This window comes from Cylas formicarius, unplaced genomic scaffold (assembly GCF_029955315.1).
Source record: "Cylas formicarius isolate icCylForm1 unplaced genomic scaffold, icCylForm1.1 PGA_scaffold_7__23_contigs__length_41026272, whole genome shotgun sequence".
Lineage (NCBI taxonomy): Eukaryota > Metazoa > Arthropoda > Insecta > Coleoptera > Brentidae > Cylas > Cylas formicarius.
In genome coordinates this window covers 7588923-7606167 of record NW_026844352.1, presented here as the reverse complement: position 1 = coordinate 7606167, position 17245 = coordinate 7588923, and the positions used below count along the sequence as shown (strand labels likewise).

The window sequence follows — 17245 nt, the reverse complement described above, 5'->3', positions numbered from 1 at the left end:
ATGCTCATGTGACGCCCGACAAATAAAGAAAAACACCAGTGAAGTAGTCGCGTTTATTGATTGCAGCTTAAACAAAAGTCGTTAACTTAAACTAACAGTCTGTTAATCTCCAGAACTAGTATCGACCTATTTCTGAATGTTACAGAAACGGTTCATCCTTTAAAAAAATAAATAAAACAACTTCAGTCTCTTTGGCTTCAAAACAAATTTCTTGTTTTCAGTAACTTAAATTAGTTACCGACTGGATGCGCGCCGAGATCACCCACAGTTTGTCTGTACACTTTATTGTTTTTGATTATCACTCTCTTGTGAGGACCCGGTAGAGCCTTCATACTTTTCGTCACTAACAGGAACTTCCCTTCGCGCGTTTTCAGTACTTTCATACCTTTAACCAGAGTCCCTTTTGGACTCACTACACCCAGAGTGTGCGCCAAAGGTGATGGGGGCGGCTCCTGACCTGGAGGGTTTACATCTGACCATGACGGTATGACAGAAGCATCACTAACCGTTTGGGACGCATTAATTTTTTGATGCACGGGGGTTAGGATAGGGGCTTTAGGCAATAGAGGTCGTAGAACGGAACTTTGTCCAGACGTACTTGCAGTCTGAAATGGTGCTACTTTGGCCACCTGAAATGGCATATTTAAAAAATATTGACGTTGGTGTCCCAACATTCAGTCGCGATTGATATCTTGAAAATCATTGCCGATAAAAATATTGAATTTGAAAGTGGCACAAGGGCATAAGATGCATAACCTAAGATTAATTCCATGGATGTGTAAGAAAGTACAATTATATTTTTTCTTATGTTTTTTCATACTTGAAAACCATTAGAAAACAAAATATTTTACACATTTATCGGATGTCCTGTATATATCAAAATATGTCTCATGCACCTGTCCAACTGTAATTTTTTTAATCTCCAACAGTTTCCAAAATGTGAATCGGCGATGCACTATTAGGATACTCCAAAATGAAAGGTAAAATGTTATGTTATGTTCTGTAAATATTATTACAAAAACAACTAACTCACTTTAATGTTCCTGGCTTGCGCAACAACGGAAGTCATCGCTCTCGGATTCAGTAACTTGAAACTGTTGCCGCTGTTTTGTTTTTCCCCAGATGTGCCGATTCCAATCTAGAAAATCATTTTGATTAGGTATCGGTAACGGTCATTCTATTATGAGGTTGTATGCTTCGTTACCATATGTGTATTAGCTTTCCGTTGATTATCAGTACAATCGGCGAATTTGTTTTGTGTATGGCTGCTCACTGGGATTGTTATAACGTTAGAGTCGCTTTGAGCATTGAAACTGCCTGCATCGTCATCTTCAATTTCAACCGTTTCTCTAGAAATAAATCTGTCCGGTCTTATCTTCAAAATTTCTTTGAAAACCTGCGACTCGATATTCCTCTCTTTTGGTGGCAAATTGTGCATTAATTCGTACAGAACTTTTATTTTCTCCATTACGCTTTTTTCTAGATTTTTTATAGTCGTTATTTGTTTTTTTTTAGTATCATCTAACGTTTTAATTAGATTTAAAGCCTGAAACGCAAACAATATGTAGTAAAGTCAAAAAAGTAATTTTTGTCATAATTTGTTGGTTGGTCACTTGTTAGTTGACATTTCACTGGCGAATCTAGTCAAGATTTCGCTCTGGTAAAACAATATTTAAATAGATAGTCGTTTTTCGGTTATTTAATTGCGAAATTATCCTTGCAAATAAGAACTTGTTTTTTTGGACTTTATGTGGGACACTATTTGTAACAATTTCCTACTTTTCTCGTAGGAGCACTACTGAATCAACAATAAGGTTTGCGGTAGCTCCACCTTTCGGGGAGCACAAATCAGCAACGTGTCTCGACTCGACTTTCAAAACTGGTTTACAAGTTTCATTAGTAGATTAAGAAGGAAGGAGTGAAACTCAGAACATGTTTGTGCTGTTAAAAATTTAAACAAAAGTATTTTTTCGTTTTCGTTTCATTAGTTAGAGATTGTGTAGAGAATATGAAACATTTCGTTGGTTTGGTTGGTTATTTATTTAAATTCCAGAAAAGAATCATATCAGAGCCGCACTATTAAAAAATTACAACGTAACAAACATAAGAGTGAGGAAAGTAATGCTGGATCTATGTGTTATGTTCAGCTGTGGTTAAACCAACACTAACAAGTGACGTGGCGTTTAACTTTCTGGGGAAATTGACGGATTCAAATTACTTTTTTACAAAAAAAAATTATAAATTAAAAGAGATAGAAAACATTATATTTATGTATAAAAGAGGCCATTCATATGAGAATATAATTCTAGTACTAAGTCAGTTAACGTCTGCAAAAAATAAGTAAGAGCTTACCGCATCGAGCACAAAATCGAGGGTACAATTGGGGACATTTTCTTGCTTCATGCCGATAACAAGGGCCAATTCGTCGACCCTTTTCCTTACGTACGCCTGCGCCCTTTTAGCGAACATCTTTGTTATTTCTTCCTTTGATATTTTCAACACGTTATTGCAAAAGTCCTCCGATAATTCTCTAAAATTATAAGTTCCGAAATAGCCGCATATCTGAAAATCGATAGGTCCGATGAATTTCCGGTAAACCGATACGCGATTGATTTGTGCCTTACGCAATGGCCGCTGAGAAAGTCGGAATTAATGGGTTTGTATTCGTTCAAGTCCAATTCCACTAGTACGATCACTTGGATTTCAAACGTTTCCGGTACCGGCTGAAGTAACTGGTTAAATCTCCTAAAAAATACCAAATATTAAAGAGAGTGCTGCATTATTTCAAACTAATATAGCCATTAGATAATGCAGGAGCCTCTAATAAGAGAAGAAGAAGATGGTGGATGGTGTCATTCTTCAGTTCATTTATAGTACACTGGACTGATTTGTTATCTTGTATTCTTTTCCAGACATCATTAACTGTATTACAATTTTTATCGTCTTTATGTTTAGTCATCCAAATGACTGGCTCATTTTCAAAAAAATCAACAAACTCCAACAAAATGTTTGTACACTTCTGCTAGGTCTGAATAGTTGCAGTAACAGTCAATTATTTGTGCATTTCGTCAACCATACACAAGTATGTACTTGGCAAGTGTACGAATAATCGTGATCCCTTCGACTTGGGCTATTTTGACCGACCACAAATGGAAAACCAACAAATTATAAATATATTTGTACAAGTAACCCACTCACACAACATGCCAAATATACGGAAGTAACGATTAATTGCCAAGTACTAGAGTCGTTTGAGCCCGATTTTACATTATCCAAATTTTAAGAAATATTTTTAATGAAAATATGAGAACCACTTACTCTTTCAAAAAATCTCTGGCGTGATCGGCGTTTTCAAACTGAAGGACTTTCTTCTCGAAGGGCCAAGACACTTCCAATACATGAGAGTTATCCGGTTGATAGGCTCCTAGGTAGCCGAACCTCGGAATGTTCGTTAGAATGTACCTGTTGTAGTCGGAAGGAGATTTTGGTTTCGCGTTTTTGATGTGAATCGCTATGTTATTATGGAATATCACTTGCTGGAAATCCGGTGCTTTTCTAATCGTTTCCTGTTTTGCGTTATCGTCGATTTCGACGGCATCATCGTCAGCCGTCAAGTCTATGGTAGCCTTAACGTATCTCCTAGGAGCTTTGTGTACGCGTTCGGTCATCCACGTTCCGCATTGGTAAGAAGTGTTGCCACGCATCTTGTTAAAACACTCGCAACTTACCAAAGAGCCGTTGATGTAGCGCAACGTTTCCACGTCTTCCTCCTGGCATTGCTTAAAATACGGACCGACGAACACCCTGTCCGAGTAGCTCTGGTCTATATAGAGCCCGAACTCACTGTGACTGTGACCGTTCGCTATTTGCTCGTTCCTTATCACTAACGTGCATTGCGCTTCCTTCGCCATTTCGCTGAATTTTACCAAATCGGTGTACTTTACCGAATAGTTGACCTTTTTGAAGTGAAGGTAGGCAAAATCCCCGTTAAGAGGTACCACTCGCCATTTGCAAAAGTCGTGCACCTTGGGTAATCCTACCCACAGGTACATCTCCTCGGACGAGTTCAAGAAGTCCTCCTTTTCAGGCAGCAGCTCTTGCAACGGGAACCTCTCTTTAATTAAATTCAACGTTTTGACATCGTTGTGCATATCTCTGTGTTTCACCAATTGCGCGTCGGCGCTCTCGTCGCCCGGTTTCCCTAAAGCCGAGCTCAGGTTCTGCGTGCACAACCCTTTGACCTCGAACATATTTTTGTGCGTCTCGACGAGCAAAATGGAGAGACTCGTCCCGCTATACTTCTCCGGCAGAGTGCACGTCATTAGCCACCTCACTATGTCCTTCACATTGTCGCACTGGCTCACCAGCCACGGACTCTTAACCTTCAGCGACAGGATTAGCGCGGCGTGCGTGTCGACATTTAAAGCGTTCCTTACCACGCGTCCGCTTTTCGTAATAATCAACTTATACGGACTGTTCGTGAGGCAATATACGCGAATCTTTTTCGAAAGATACCCCTCGAGCAGCGCCTTCCAAGGTAGGATGCGTGCGTAGCTACCGACGTGCTGCTTAGCGGTCTGTCCAAATTTCTCGATCCACTCTTGGTCGTTAACGATAATCTCGCCATCGAACACCGCTCTGCAAGTCTTGTTCGCTTGCACCACTTCGTCGGTATTCGGCAAATCGTTTTGGCACTCCTCGCGCACCTCCAATAACTGCTTGCGTTTGTTTTTACGCTCTATTTCTTCCGTCTTCTTCTGCTCGTGGTCTAGCAGTGCGAGTTTCAAACTTTCGCACTCCGTCAACCGCTTCTTGCCGGACAGCTGCGCTTTTAGCAAGTCCGCTTCTGTGATGTTCCTGATAAAATCATTATCGAACACCGTTTCCAATAACCGTCTACTTTTTCTGTATTTTGCCACGTTGGTTCTAGCACAGTTCGATGGTTCTGGCGGTTCTACTTTTGCGACTTTTGGGGGAAGGGCGTGGTCTTCCGCGTCGATATAACGCGTGGGTTTTTTGTGCAAGCTCCGATTGTTCCTTTTCTGCACTACCGTCGGATTTTCGCTCGTCACCAGGCAGTCTGTGAGATCTAAAGGATCCCGGACGGTCGATATTACTTCGTCGATCGGAAACGTGCCTGTCAAATTGCAATGGCAGTCGTGCAAATTATGGACTATGCAAAACGGTGTCAAGTCTGAAAAGTTAAACTTCTGCACCTCTACTGTGCAGGGCATCATTTGGTGCGACGATTTTGCTGCACTTTTTACCTCCGCTTTGGAATCATCATCAGACTCGTCGAAGAAGTCCGTGTACTTCTTAGGAGTACGAGTCGCTCTTCTGGGCTTGTTGCTACCGACTATAATCGTCTTGTTACTGGTGTGTATCACGGTTTGCGTAAACTCACGCTCCACTTTCGCCAAATTTTTTTTGGCCGCATCTTCGATCCGTGACACGGTGTCGGTCGAGAGCACGTTCGATCCCACCGGCAACTTAATCTTCTCGTGATAGAGACTCAGTCCCTTATCCTCAGGACAATTGCAACCAAACATGCAATCCACTTTCCTGCAATGCATCCCGATAAATGTTTCGCACGCGAGGGAGATACAGACGCACCCCAACGCGCAGTAGGGTTTCCCGCATGCTTCGTTCGGACTGTCTTCGACATCGACGCTTACTATTTTACAACTGAGACGGTTCAGTTCCAAATCCGTTCTGCTTCTCTTCTTGGCTCGTTTCCTCTTTACCAAGAGATGTCCGTCGTTGGGCTCCTCCTTCATCGAAACGTCTTCGATACCAGAGCGGTCCTCGTCTTCCTTTATTAACGATGGCGCTATCTCTTTCAATTCGACGAATTTTAATAAATCTTCGATGACACTGGCCACCTGTTTTTCAGACGAGATATCCTTGTTCTCTTGCAAATCGAGACGCGATTTTGGGATCGACGCGGGGTCGACTCGTTTCTTCGTCAAAATCTTTTCTTGGTTGTTCGCGTAAGGAACGTCGAATTTGAATTTTTTTATGTCAGATTCGCCACGATTCGTGACCAAAGCGGTTAGAGCAAAATCGATCTGGTCCTCGGTGACTTCACCGTCGTAGCTCGGCAAAAGATGCAGCACACCAGGCCAAATAGGTTTGCCGGTTTGGGGTTGAATTTCGAGCGTGATTTTCGGCAACGTCTTCACCTCCGATTCCCACGTGTCGTCCTCCTCTTGCAGTTCTGGTTTTTTGCAAAGCGGCCCCGCCTTATACTTCACCTCATGTTTGCGCCTCTTGAATTCGTCCAACAGGGATAATTTTCTAGGAGTCATCTTGGAAGACGAGCGTTGGACGCGATCCGAATCGATTTCAGCAAAACATTTACTCTTCGCCTCACTTTTCACCCATATCTTTTTATTCTCGTATAGTACGTAACTTCTTTCCTGTTCGTCGCTAATTTTTTTCATCCGTTTCAACTCTTTTAGTTCCCTTCGTTTATTTCTCTCGAACATTTTCCGTTTCTCCGCCAACGTTTTAGCTTTAAATTTAGGCATTTCCAACTTTGACCTTTCCGAATGTTCTTCCTTAACGGGACCCGCGGACACGCTGATCGGCACTACCGGTTCCTCGGCGTAGTTTTTCCGCAAACCTTCCTCGGCACCGGATTTCGGTACCACGTAGCTCACGTTCAATTTGGAATTTTCCGTGAGAAATTCGTCCAATGAGTCGCTCACGAACGGCGAGTTGCCGTCGTTCTTTGAGTCAGTTTTTTGGTCGTTGCCTGAATTTGTTTCTCGAATTTTTTCACCACTGTCGAGTCCTATGCGCTCCGCAGTAGGCTGGAAAACCGGTGGCTTAACGGATTCCGAAATTCCTGAAGTAACTGACGCCTTCTGCTTATTAATGATTTTCCTGATTTCGTTGAGTACGTTTGGGATGCCGTCATTGGCGCTTTCATTCAAATTTTCTTCATCGACTTTGTCGGTTTTTGCTTCTGGAGATTGTTCGGTATCGGCGACGACATCAATGGAAGTGGTAGTCACTTTGTTCGACGGTGTGGACAAGCTGACCGACTTAATAGAATCAACCAATTCATGACTACGTGTTTTGCGGTCTCCGTCTACCGCCGGCTTATCGTCTGCGCAAACACTAGTAGTAAACAGTTTGCGCTGGAGAAAACCTTCGTCGTCGTCTAGTAATTTTTTCTTGAAAATGTTACCCAATTGGTGCTCGTTATCAGGTAATACGGGAAGCACACCCAGGTTTTTTCTGGTTCTCAGGCTAGTCAATTGCATTTTCAAATTCTTTCGTATTTCTTCGAAACTGAGTTTTGTTTCGTTTTCTTCCTCCTCGCTTCCGACAGATTTCAATGACGCAGTCTCTTCCGCATTCGTACAGCAAATGTCCTTTGTTAATGCCGTGTGGGTTTCCTTGTCCTCGGCGACAGAGGTTATACCGAAATTATCCTCGATTTGATTGTGCGGATCCGAAGGTTTTGCCTTGCTAATAGCTATTGAACCCGAATCGACATCTCTCGACTCCCCTTCATTAAGACTAACATCTCCGACTAGCTGTGAGGGAGTTTCTGGAAGCAATACCCCATTGAGTCGCAGTTTTAAATCCTTCCTGAGTCGGTCTAGATTGATCTCACTCGCCGCGCATTTAATAAACTCATTTTTTCGCATTTCAGTAATGAGCTGTGGAGAATTGGCCAATTTTATTGTCGCTTGAGTACGAATTGTTTCTTGTGTATTCCCTGGTTTGCTTTGATCGGGGCATCGTAAAGAATTTGTTTCTTTAATTGAAAGCAAATGTTCATTTGATGATGCTGATAAAGATTTTTCTACGTCTTGTTTGGTGGTAGCTGTTTCTTTATCCGGCATAACCAACCACTCGTCCTCTGAAACACTAGATGTTAAGGTCGAACACTCATCGTTACTTCTCGTTGTAGGAACACTTGGATGTGGCATACGAAAATCGTTTGGTTGGCGCAAATGTGGTTTGCCGTTTGAACCAAACTTGGTAATTAATGCATCGTTCAGTGTCTGCTGCTCTTCGTTCGAAGGCTGCCGTGCTTCTTTACGTCTTTTAATTACAATCATGCCTGAATTCTGATCAAAAGTATTATCTGAACCCACGGCAAGTAATGACGAATCTGGGTCATCCACTCTTTCTTCATTTTCCTTTAGTTTAAGATAACCTGGTTCTACTTCTTGACACTTAAAAGTACAATTGACTGTATCTCCAGTTTCGAGATGCTTGTTTGGAATATTTTTGATGTTTTTTAAGTCCGTTTCCTTTTTTACATCTGGGAAATCTTCTGGGAGAATGATTAGCTTATTTGTCAGTGACGGTGGCAATGATGTTACGTTCGAACACGAAAACGAACCGGCGAGGCGATCCTCATTAGTATCCTTTGAAATTTTATAAGGAGTGACTGTACATCCTAACGATTCCAAACAAGTTTCCCCATTTTTGTGTTCTTTGCGACCAACTGTTTTTCTATCCAAATACTCGTTACCTATAGATTTATAATTTTCCAACTCAGTCCTTTCCCCGCTTAACAATTCTAATGTTTCTTTGGGAGATAAAAGTGTTTTTTGCTCTGGTATATGTTGAAGCATCTTCGGCGAAGAAGGGAACTTACTTGGCGGACTGTTTTTCAAATCAAGATCAACTTTGCTTATTTCAAGTATTGGCTTCGACGTATCAATAAGCGTTGATTGTTTACCTGTTTCACCTAATTTTATCCCACTCTTGACAGATGAAATTAACAAACCTAAATCGTGCTTGCCGAAATCGTTATTAGAAACGACCGAGTGTTCGACTGCAGTTGTTGTTTGTAAGACTTCGACCATCAGCAATGACGATTGCAAATCCGTTTCTTCGGAATTTTCGTGTTCTTCGTAATCATCGACTGGCATTCTATTCTCCGGTTTGTTGTCCATGAATTCCCAGTTTTTCAAATCGGGTGTTTCTTGTCGTGTGAAACCAAAATTGTCTTTCGAAGATTCGCACTTTTCTTGCGCCAAACCGTCTTCCCCACAAGTTCCTTGATGGTCATTAGTGCTCTCTTTATTGTCGTTTGTTCTTTTTGATAATCGATCATCATGGGTCTTATGTATTTCAGCAACATCCACATCGGTCACAGTCGTATTTTCGTCTGTTTCTTCTAATTTTACCCCGCCCCTGACAGATGAAATTAACAAACTCAAGTGGTTATTAGCGAGCGCGTTAGCTATACTTTCGCAGTTTCCCAACTCAGCAGTTTCTTGAATTGTTGAACTCAACTTTTCTTTCGGCGTGACAGCTGCTTGGTCATCTGTTTCATCGAATTCTACACCGCCTCTGACGGACGAAATCAACAACCCCAAACCGTGGTCGCCAAATCCGTTAAAAACTGTGTGTTCTATTGTAACTGTATTTTCTATGTGTTTGTCTTCTTGACTTGGTGATAATTCCGGATCACTTGCTTCAATATTTTGATGTTTTGTGTGATCATCATTGGCTGTTCCATCTTTCTGATTGTCCTCCACACTTTCCCAATTCATCAACTCAGTAGTTTGACAGATTGCGGAACTTGGATTGTTTTCTATACTATGTTTATGATTCGCATTAGTTTTCTCCTCATTTCTTTGATTTGATGCACGGATATCACTTACAACCAAATGGTGGGATATATCTGTTTCTGTAACCTCATTCCGCGACAGAGAAGACTTTTCTTGAGAGCAATCTTGGGAAGTATCGGTAACAGCCGGTGGTTTAAGTTTAGTCACTACACCAGTGTTAGATTCTTCCTTATCATCCCCATCTTCTTGGAAAATGTATTCGTGTCTCAATTTTTGTTCAAGATTATCAATATCTTGAGATGTTTCTATTTCCTTAATAACGTTTTCGGAGACGTTTTCACACAATGAGTCGATATCGTGTACATTTTTGGTGCAGTACCAGCCGCTCTTGTCTACATCGTCATCTTCTATTTCAATTACGACATTAGTAATTTGTTCTGTCTCGTCATCGGACAGCTCAATAGTTTCCATCTCTTCCAGATGCGCTTTTCTTAAACCATCTACGCCGTATTCTGAACGGGACATACAATCGGCGCTCTGGGAATTGCGCTCCAGATTCCTAGTCTTCTGAGAGTCTTCTTTCAATTTTTCTAAACGTTCCAATACCTCTTCGTGCGACCATCCGGTTCTCCTTAGAAACTCCTGAAGCGGATCCGTTAAATCGATTGTTTCCATTTCCATTTTGTTTCCTATATTTCTGCACATAAAACATTTTACAATATTAGGAACGCCGTTTCAATTGCAATTGTACTTAACATGAATTATCGAAAGACTACACGAATTTAAACCTATGTTATCTTAACTGCATATCGATGCCCTAATGGCAAAACTACGTATCAATATTGATCCATGCTTTGACAACTAAAAAAAACGCAAGTGAATATTATTATTATTATTATTACAGAGGCCTTATCTGATAATAAACCCTTAGAAGTAACATCAAAAAACCAAAAAAATCATCAATCATCTAAAATAGTTAGTAGTGAAACAAAGGAATTTATATCACAGTACACAAAACACTAAATAACAAGACCAAATAGCTATTAGATAATTTAGTGGCCCTACTAATTTAAAAATTGATGGTAATGGTAATGATTTTCCGCGCGTGCCTCAACATTTCAACCACTAACCTGCACTTTGCGCCATTAACCATCCAAGCTTATTAATGATCTGTCAGCGACCATATTAGTTGTTGAGTAACTCAAGGTCATCAGTTAAAAACGAGATTTTAAATCTCGTGCAAACGCACGTTGAAAGGACCTTCCCAATTTGTTTTCATAATTGCTTCATAAGTTCATGTATTATCGGCAGGGGCATTGCCTCTATATCTCTAGTAGCTATATGGTCTTATAAACTCATAAAACCAGAAAATTGATTTAAAGTGATAGGTACTAGATAAATATAGAGGCCGCGAATACGTTAAAATTGTCTCACCCCAGGCAGCTGTAGGATTTTTACAAAAGATCGAATGGTATATCGAAGTCACGAACTGATAAAAATAGAACGCGGTGTCCATAAGAAAAATGGGAGTTGGTGAAAACATGATACGCGTCACCTCATCGATATGCAACTTTATCATTATTAAAGCTACCCTGTATATATTACTTAACTATTTACTTAGGTCCTTTAGTACTCTGTAGTACTCTCTAAACAAATAAAAATCATCGTGAAGTCAGCCTACAGAAAAAACTTGGAAATTAAGGCTAATAAGTCACCATAATCTCAACGCCCTCATTGCATAATTTTTTAAATGTTCTTGCCGCTTTTTTGACAGACATTATACCAAACCCCGGGTTGTCAGATTTACACGAAACCATTAGCAACTATCAAATTTTAAATAGGACACCATATAATGAGTTCTGCAAAAAATATTATTTTCTTAATATTAATAATAGCAAGTTTTTAATATTGAATATGATAAGTGACTGAAAAATTTTGTCAACGTGTTGGCAAAATACATTTTTTCTGCACCCATTAGCTTTTGGGTACATTTTTGCAAGACAGCACCAATATATTCACGGGTGATCAGCAGAAGTGACATGGCATGAGTGTTTAAAATTTGCCGAAAACTTCCGATCACACCTAAACCAGTGACTAGGGTACCGGAAGTGACTCCCGACCGAGAGTAACGAAGTGACACTTTCCATACTCTTGATTAGTCCATAATTGGGTATTTTGAAGTAGGGAATAGAAAAAATTATTGTCGCCTTCGTAAGTGACCCAGAAGCGGTAAAAGTCCATTTCTGTTTAATAGAACATCATTGAAAAACCACAGAATATGTAGCTAGAGAGAAACACAATTTCCTTAAAAGTTTGCATTTTTATTTAATAATTTCTGCGCTCATTAAGAGGTTTCAACCAAATATGGTAAATGACTTTATCCTATAGAAACCCAAAAAGGTTCAAAATAATAAAGTCGAATTCTAAGTAGCAGGCGGGATATTTATCCGTATCAAAATGTTGATACGTGATATTGCCACTAGACCATCGATATGCTAAATCAGTGTTTCTTAAGATATAATACAAAATAAGACAAACACGCCACTTTTATGAATCAAGTATTTTTATTTATGAAATTAACCACAAAAATAAAAAATATGCCTTACGAACTCTAAATTAGAATTTATAATTAGTAATATCTTATTGACTCTGTTCAATGCTGAGAAATTAAAAACTTTATTTTAAAACAGCTAAAATCATAACAGAATATAACTAGGCAATATGCTACAAATACCAATATTTTCAATCGTTCTCACCATTTTCTCATCATCATCATTTTGTGTATCAAACACAAATTTTGTCTTAAAATTGTGCACTACCTATATCTGAACTTGAATAATAACAGAAACTTGGGAACAAAAAAAAGTGTTTAAAAACCAGTTAAGGTATTTCTTTTTTAAATTGTACCTAACTAACGAATTGACCCAAAAATGTAAGAACGCGTTCTATTTAACAATGAATTATTAGAAATGCATACTTAAAACAACATAATAATATCTAAAAATTTAAAAACGAACTTTGTAATAAACAATTACACTGAGAGAAGAAGAGAAAGAAGATTAAAATGTAAAATTCTGATGAGAAATTAAAATTTTGCAAATGCTATCTGAATTTGAATTTAAATTGTTTGAAAGGGGGGGGGGGGCTCTTATTCATAGATACGTGCGTATATATTTGTAAACAAAGCATATTCGCATCTGAATTTATTGAAACATCTTGAATATAAAAATATCTTTTAATAGCATTGATTTTATTATTATTACTTAACTAATTTACCTAAAAAAAAATGACGAATTTCTCTCCAAAGGAGATTTGTTGATAAAAACTGATATCGGACTATATAGCTACAATCGATTAGCGTCTTCCATTCAAAATCAATCGACGATCTCAATCACTTATTCATTGGTCTATATATTACATAGTAGTTTTCAAATTTAACATTTCCACCTCATGTAGACCAGGAAAATAATATCTTATTGCTAAAGCATTGCCTATAAAACGAGAGCTAATCGCTATTTTCAAGATTACTATTACGTAAGTTCAACGCAAGCAAACTCCATTCTGTGGTCTGTGATTCTGACGCAGTTATATCCATCATGGCGTCCGTGTCGGCGAATGAATGACAAATATTATTGTTTCCGTTTTGAACATACCTATTAGGTTTATGACATCCACATAAGTTCATCAACGGAACTAATACATATTTCGTCTCGATTTTTTATTTGCAAAATTATAATACCTTTAAATTTTCTCAACCAATATATTACACAAGAACTCGCTCCAATAAAAATGGGCTGTACAATCTATTGGCCAAGGCAATTCACTGTCATAGTCATACCGTTTCAAAAGTGACAGATCGGAAGATGGCTTACGAATACGAAACGTACCGAACACCACACCTCTAACAACGAACACGACAAGTGTATTTAATAAAGCATGAACGTACTTACATAATCAACAAATAACAAAATCACAAACTATTAACAGTTGGTATTACACCACTTACAAAATAACTTAAAATACCAAGTTTGTAACGCGTAAACATATTAAATCGGATTCTTTTGCATTTTGTAGAAGCCAGTAAAACAACATGGCGGTCGAAGGTGAGGTTTCGTACAACGTTGCCAAAGCCGCTGAAATATCCTTTAATAAAGATGAACTTTTTGATGCTCTTTTTAATTATATTATTAGAATGAACTGAAACTAAAACTAGCCACTTCACAACTAAATTAAGTACCGCTTTACATATATGTAATTAATATCTTAAATTTTCTTTGTTTAGCAGTAGAAAAATTGTTTAACCAACGGAAAACATTAGGCCAAATTTAAAATTTTGACCGCAAAATACAACGTTGCTGAATTTAGCGCCATCCAACATCGAATGGAAAGAAAACTTTTGACAGATTGACAGACTTTTATACATGTATACTTGGCGAGGTGGTAAGATGAGTATGGAACGTTTGCTGTATTCAATTTTTTTGGATAAATTTACCTTGCCAAAAATTACTTCTCATAATAATTTATTTTTTCATATCTGATATTGAGCGGAACGTGAATTTATTTTTGATGTAACTGATATTTCCCTCACTCGTTTGATATATTAATACAGGATATAAATGTAAAATGAAAATGTGTTAGCAAAATATTACATTTTTGTAATTTTCAAATTCTAAATATTAAAGGCTGCAAAATGCATTATAAATTTTTTTTATTTAATTTATTTACATTTACATTTTGGACGACTTTTCAATTAACCGGAGAATAGGTTTGTACACTAACTTTTCAGCATCCTTGCCAAACAAAAAGTCGATATGGTTGAACCCTTCCATTGGAATTTTATAGAGGCTCCTTAGATTTTTTAGGTTTGCCGCTAAATTTCTAACATCCTAAAAAATAATTCCTATTGGTTGTACATAGGCAATGGTAAAAGAAAAGAAGTTGAATGATTAAAGTATTACTTACTATATAATTGGCTAGCCAGTCATTTTGGCCATACATGAGAAAAATATTTTGTTTAATATTTGTTAAATTGTATTGTGGAGGCGTTTTGGTTCCGTAGTATATTAAGTTCTTTTTGCTTCCATAATCATATTGTTGAAAGCAGCCATTATTTATTTCCTGGGCATAATGAATGACAGTTTTGGTTGAAGTTCCAGCTGGTTCCTTAGCAAATATTACAGGCAAAATATCCTACACAATGAACAAAAAAAAAGTAAACTGAAATATTTGTCAAAATAAATTGATTACCTGATTAAGTTCTTTCTTATCAAAACCACTGATTATAAAAATTATATTTTCACAAACTTGCTTTTCAATTTTTAAGAGTTCGCAGTCATAAGCTAAAAACTTCATTATTTTGTCATTGGGCAGAAACTGATTTAGACCAAAGTACCTTGCCACCCACTGCAAATTAAACTATGTAAGTATCTAGAGTTCGAGATGTAAAAGCACAACCTCAATGTCATTAGCGAATGGGGCCAAGTACTTTATTGGAGATTTTATGTGAGTCATGTATGCAACTGGGGCCAAAGCAACCATTAATGTAACATTCTCAGCAAGATTTGGTGAAGTAGAAGACAATGCAAAAAACATGGTAGTGCCCATAGAATGCCCAATGTAAGTTATGTTTTTTCGTTGTGTCACCGTATTGATATACGAAAAAACAGCAGGCAAATCTTTAGTACCCATTTCGTGCCAGCTGTAAAGTTATTTTATGATTTTCATAGAATATAATACCACTCATATCTGCCTAAAATTCCAAAACTTTTCGCTTTCTGTGGAAAGATTTATGTGTCCTTTGGAATAAAGATTTCCCCTTGCATTTCCTAACCAAACATCATAACCCTGATCAGCTAATAAAAATCCTGAAAACCAATACATGAACAAATAAGTTATCTAAACTTATACCAAATAAACCCAAAGAGTTGTTGCCATTAATTAACCAGTCTGCACTGCTTCCAAGCAGCCCATGTTGTAAAAATATAGTTTCCTCTTTTTTGTTATTAGTTTTTGCAGGAATTCGATGAAGTTTCAATAGGTATCCATCTTTAGTTACAACAACATGAGTTTCAGAGAGATATCCATGCCGAGCTATCATCTGGGGCTAGAAATGTTTTATATTTGTACCTAAATAAATAAGTCAGTTAAAAGCAAAGTGATGATGGTCAGGTAATAACTGTAATACTAATAATTGATATTTTGAATAAAATTTAGGTAATATTCATAAAAATAAAAACGACTCTTCACTCTGCGTTTTATCGGCTCATATGTATATAACAAAGCACATCGCTACAAAATAGTTGTTGCTTACCACATCTAAGTATTTATCTGGATTATATATATCAATGTTGGTTAAACTACTTTTTGAAAAACCGTTAAGGCAAATGATAAATACTAGCGAAACGTCAAAGCCCTTTAAAATGGACATCTTTTCTTTTCGGCTGTTAAACGTTGATTGGTAAAATCTGTTGCAAAATTTAGTCAGAATAATTACATAGTCTGACTAATTTAAAGTTCATCGTTCGATTTGTAATCGTTCGAATAATTAGTTATTAGTCATATTGGTTAAAAACAAGCTAATAATAAATTCAGGATTGAAAAATTATATAACCTCTATAGATAAAAAAAGCGAACGAAATAAGTCGACATGAAAGTTTCCCTTAAATTTGCAGTTTCATAAGTGATTACTCGGCATACCGTCTTATAGATTCGAATTCCACGACCCTAGTTAAATATTTATAATAATTAATTCATGACAAAGTCACAAAAAAAGGGTAAAAGCGAAATTTAACTAATTCTGAACGTGCTTAATTTCCTTTCAAACTGACAATATTGACATTTTAATTTGTGACAGTAATATGTAATTTTGTTGTTTGTTGGAACGTGTTTCTTTTTATGTCCTTAGTTCCCAAAGTGATTCCTAGGGGTCCAAGAGAGATTCGACGGGGGTCTACGTTGGCGTAACAAAAAATATGTTTTTGTCCTCCAAGATGGTAGAAATATTACCTGCAGGGAGTCCACGTTAACCAGCTAAATTTTGAAACCACTGGTTTAACGCAAGAAAATTATATGACGCTGGTGACAAATAAAACCTTAAATATATATTTGCACAATCATGATCATCCATATTCAAAGCTTTCTTTTTTTTTCAATTTAATATTTTCATCTTACCTTTTTGCTTATTTTTGCGAAACTACCTATCGAAATTATAACAGGTGATTAAGCAAGTAAAATGCAAGAATTGTTATCCACATACATGGTTCCGAACGTGCTTAGTTTCCTTTCAAATTGATATTTTTCAATTTATAAATTCGAAGTTTTTTGTGAATTGTGTTATGTCAATGCTTGAAGATGTTCAATGCATATGTTAGTTACTTTGTCTGTTTTGGTTTGTTGATCCGGCTGTACTGGATACAAAGGAACGAGTCCGAGGAACTAATATCGAGAAGACAAATTGGAGGCCAGGGCTAGTCACGGTTTCGACTACCTTGGTTAAGAATGGCAAATTTCATTTTTGTTTATTTTCTCTAAATATTCTCTAATTCGAATCAAAATGTCCAACCCTATAACATCTAATCAAACTCTATTTTGCGGTGCGTTACTGGATGGTAGAACGTTCATCATTTCATCAACATTAGATTAGTAGGTATAGTGTATCAATGCGAGCAACGAATCTGTTGGTCTCGATCTTTTTGCGGATC

At 37.7% G+C, this 17245-nt stretch overlaps 2 protein-coding genes across 4 annotated transcripts; both read right to left on the bottom strand.

Moving 5' to 3' along the window:
• Nucleotides 1-39: 39 nt before the first annotated feature.
• Nucleotides 40-13663, bottom strand: LOC132705657 (uncharacterized). Its single transcript, XM_060676407.1, has 7 exons — nt 13496-13663; nt 3319-10242; nt 2625-2745; nt 2353-2562; nt 1205-1546; nt 1034-1138; nt 40-629 (listed from the first exon to the last, which is right to left on the bottom strand). The coding sequence occupies exons 2-7, from the start codon at nt 10224-10226 to the stop codon at nt 231-233; spliced, it is 8085 nt and encodes a 2694-aa protein (XP_060532390.1). The 5' UTR covers nt 10227-10242; nt 13496-13663; the 3' UTR covers nt 40-230.
• A 314-nt stretch (nt 13664-13977) lies between these two features.
• LOC132705658 (lipase 3-like) lies at nt 13978-16381 on the bottom strand. Of its 3 annotated transcripts, none has more exons than XM_060676410.1 (7): nt 16242-16381; nt 15462-15648; nt 15295-15409; nt 15000-15243; nt 14793-14948; nt 14508-14735; nt 13978-14431 (listed from the first exon to the last, which is right to left on the bottom strand). In XM_060676410.1, the coding sequence occupies exons 2-7, from the start codon at nt 15640-15642 to the stop codon at nt 14273-14275; spliced, it is 1083 nt and encodes a 360-aa protein (XP_060532393.1). In that variant the 5' UTR covers nt 15643-15648; nt 16242-16381; the 3' UTR covers nt 13978-14272. The 3 variants fall into 3 exon arrangements, with proteins under 3 accessions (XP_060532393.1, XP_060532394.1, XP_060532392.1); XM_060676411.1 differs by lacking the exon at nt 16242-16381 and adding an exon at nt 15856-15984 and having other exon boundaries at nt 15462-15671; XM_060676409.1 differs by lacking the exon at nt 16242-16381 and adding an exon at nt 15856-16212 and having other exon boundaries at nt 13981-14431.
• Between the last annotated feature and the right edge of the window lie 864 nt (nt 16382-17245).

What these genes read in the sequence shown, in the direction of transcription:
- LOC132705658 (XM_060676409.1), bottom strand. Translation starts at nt 15,972, where the DNA reads ATGTCCATTTTAAAGGGCTTTGACGTTTCGCTAGTATTTATCATTTGC. An exon ending in GAAAAGTTTTGGAATTTTAG is followed by an intron (nt 15,244 to 15,294) that starts GCAGATATGAGT and finishes ATAACTTTACAG; the next exon opens with CTGGCACGAAATGGGTACTA. An exon ending in ACTGGCTAGCCAATTATATA is followed by an intron (nt 14,432 to 14,507) that starts GTAAGTAATACT and finishes ATTATTTTTTAG; the next exon opens with GATGTTAGAAATTTAGCGGC.
- LOC132705657 (XM_060676407.1), bottom strand. Translation starts at nt 10,226, where the DNA reads ATGGAAATGGAAACAATCGATTTAACGGATCCGCTTCAGGAGTTTCTA. An exon ending in GGAAAGCTAATACACATATG is followed by an intron (nt 1,139 to 1,204) that starts GTAACGAAGCAT and finishes ATGATTTTCTAG; the next exon opens with ATTGGAATCGGCACATCTGG. An exon ending in CGCAAGCCAGGAACATTAAA is followed by an intron (nt 630 to 1,033) that starts GTGAGTTAGTTG and finishes ATGCCATTTCAG; the next exon opens with GTGGCCAAAGTAGCACCATT.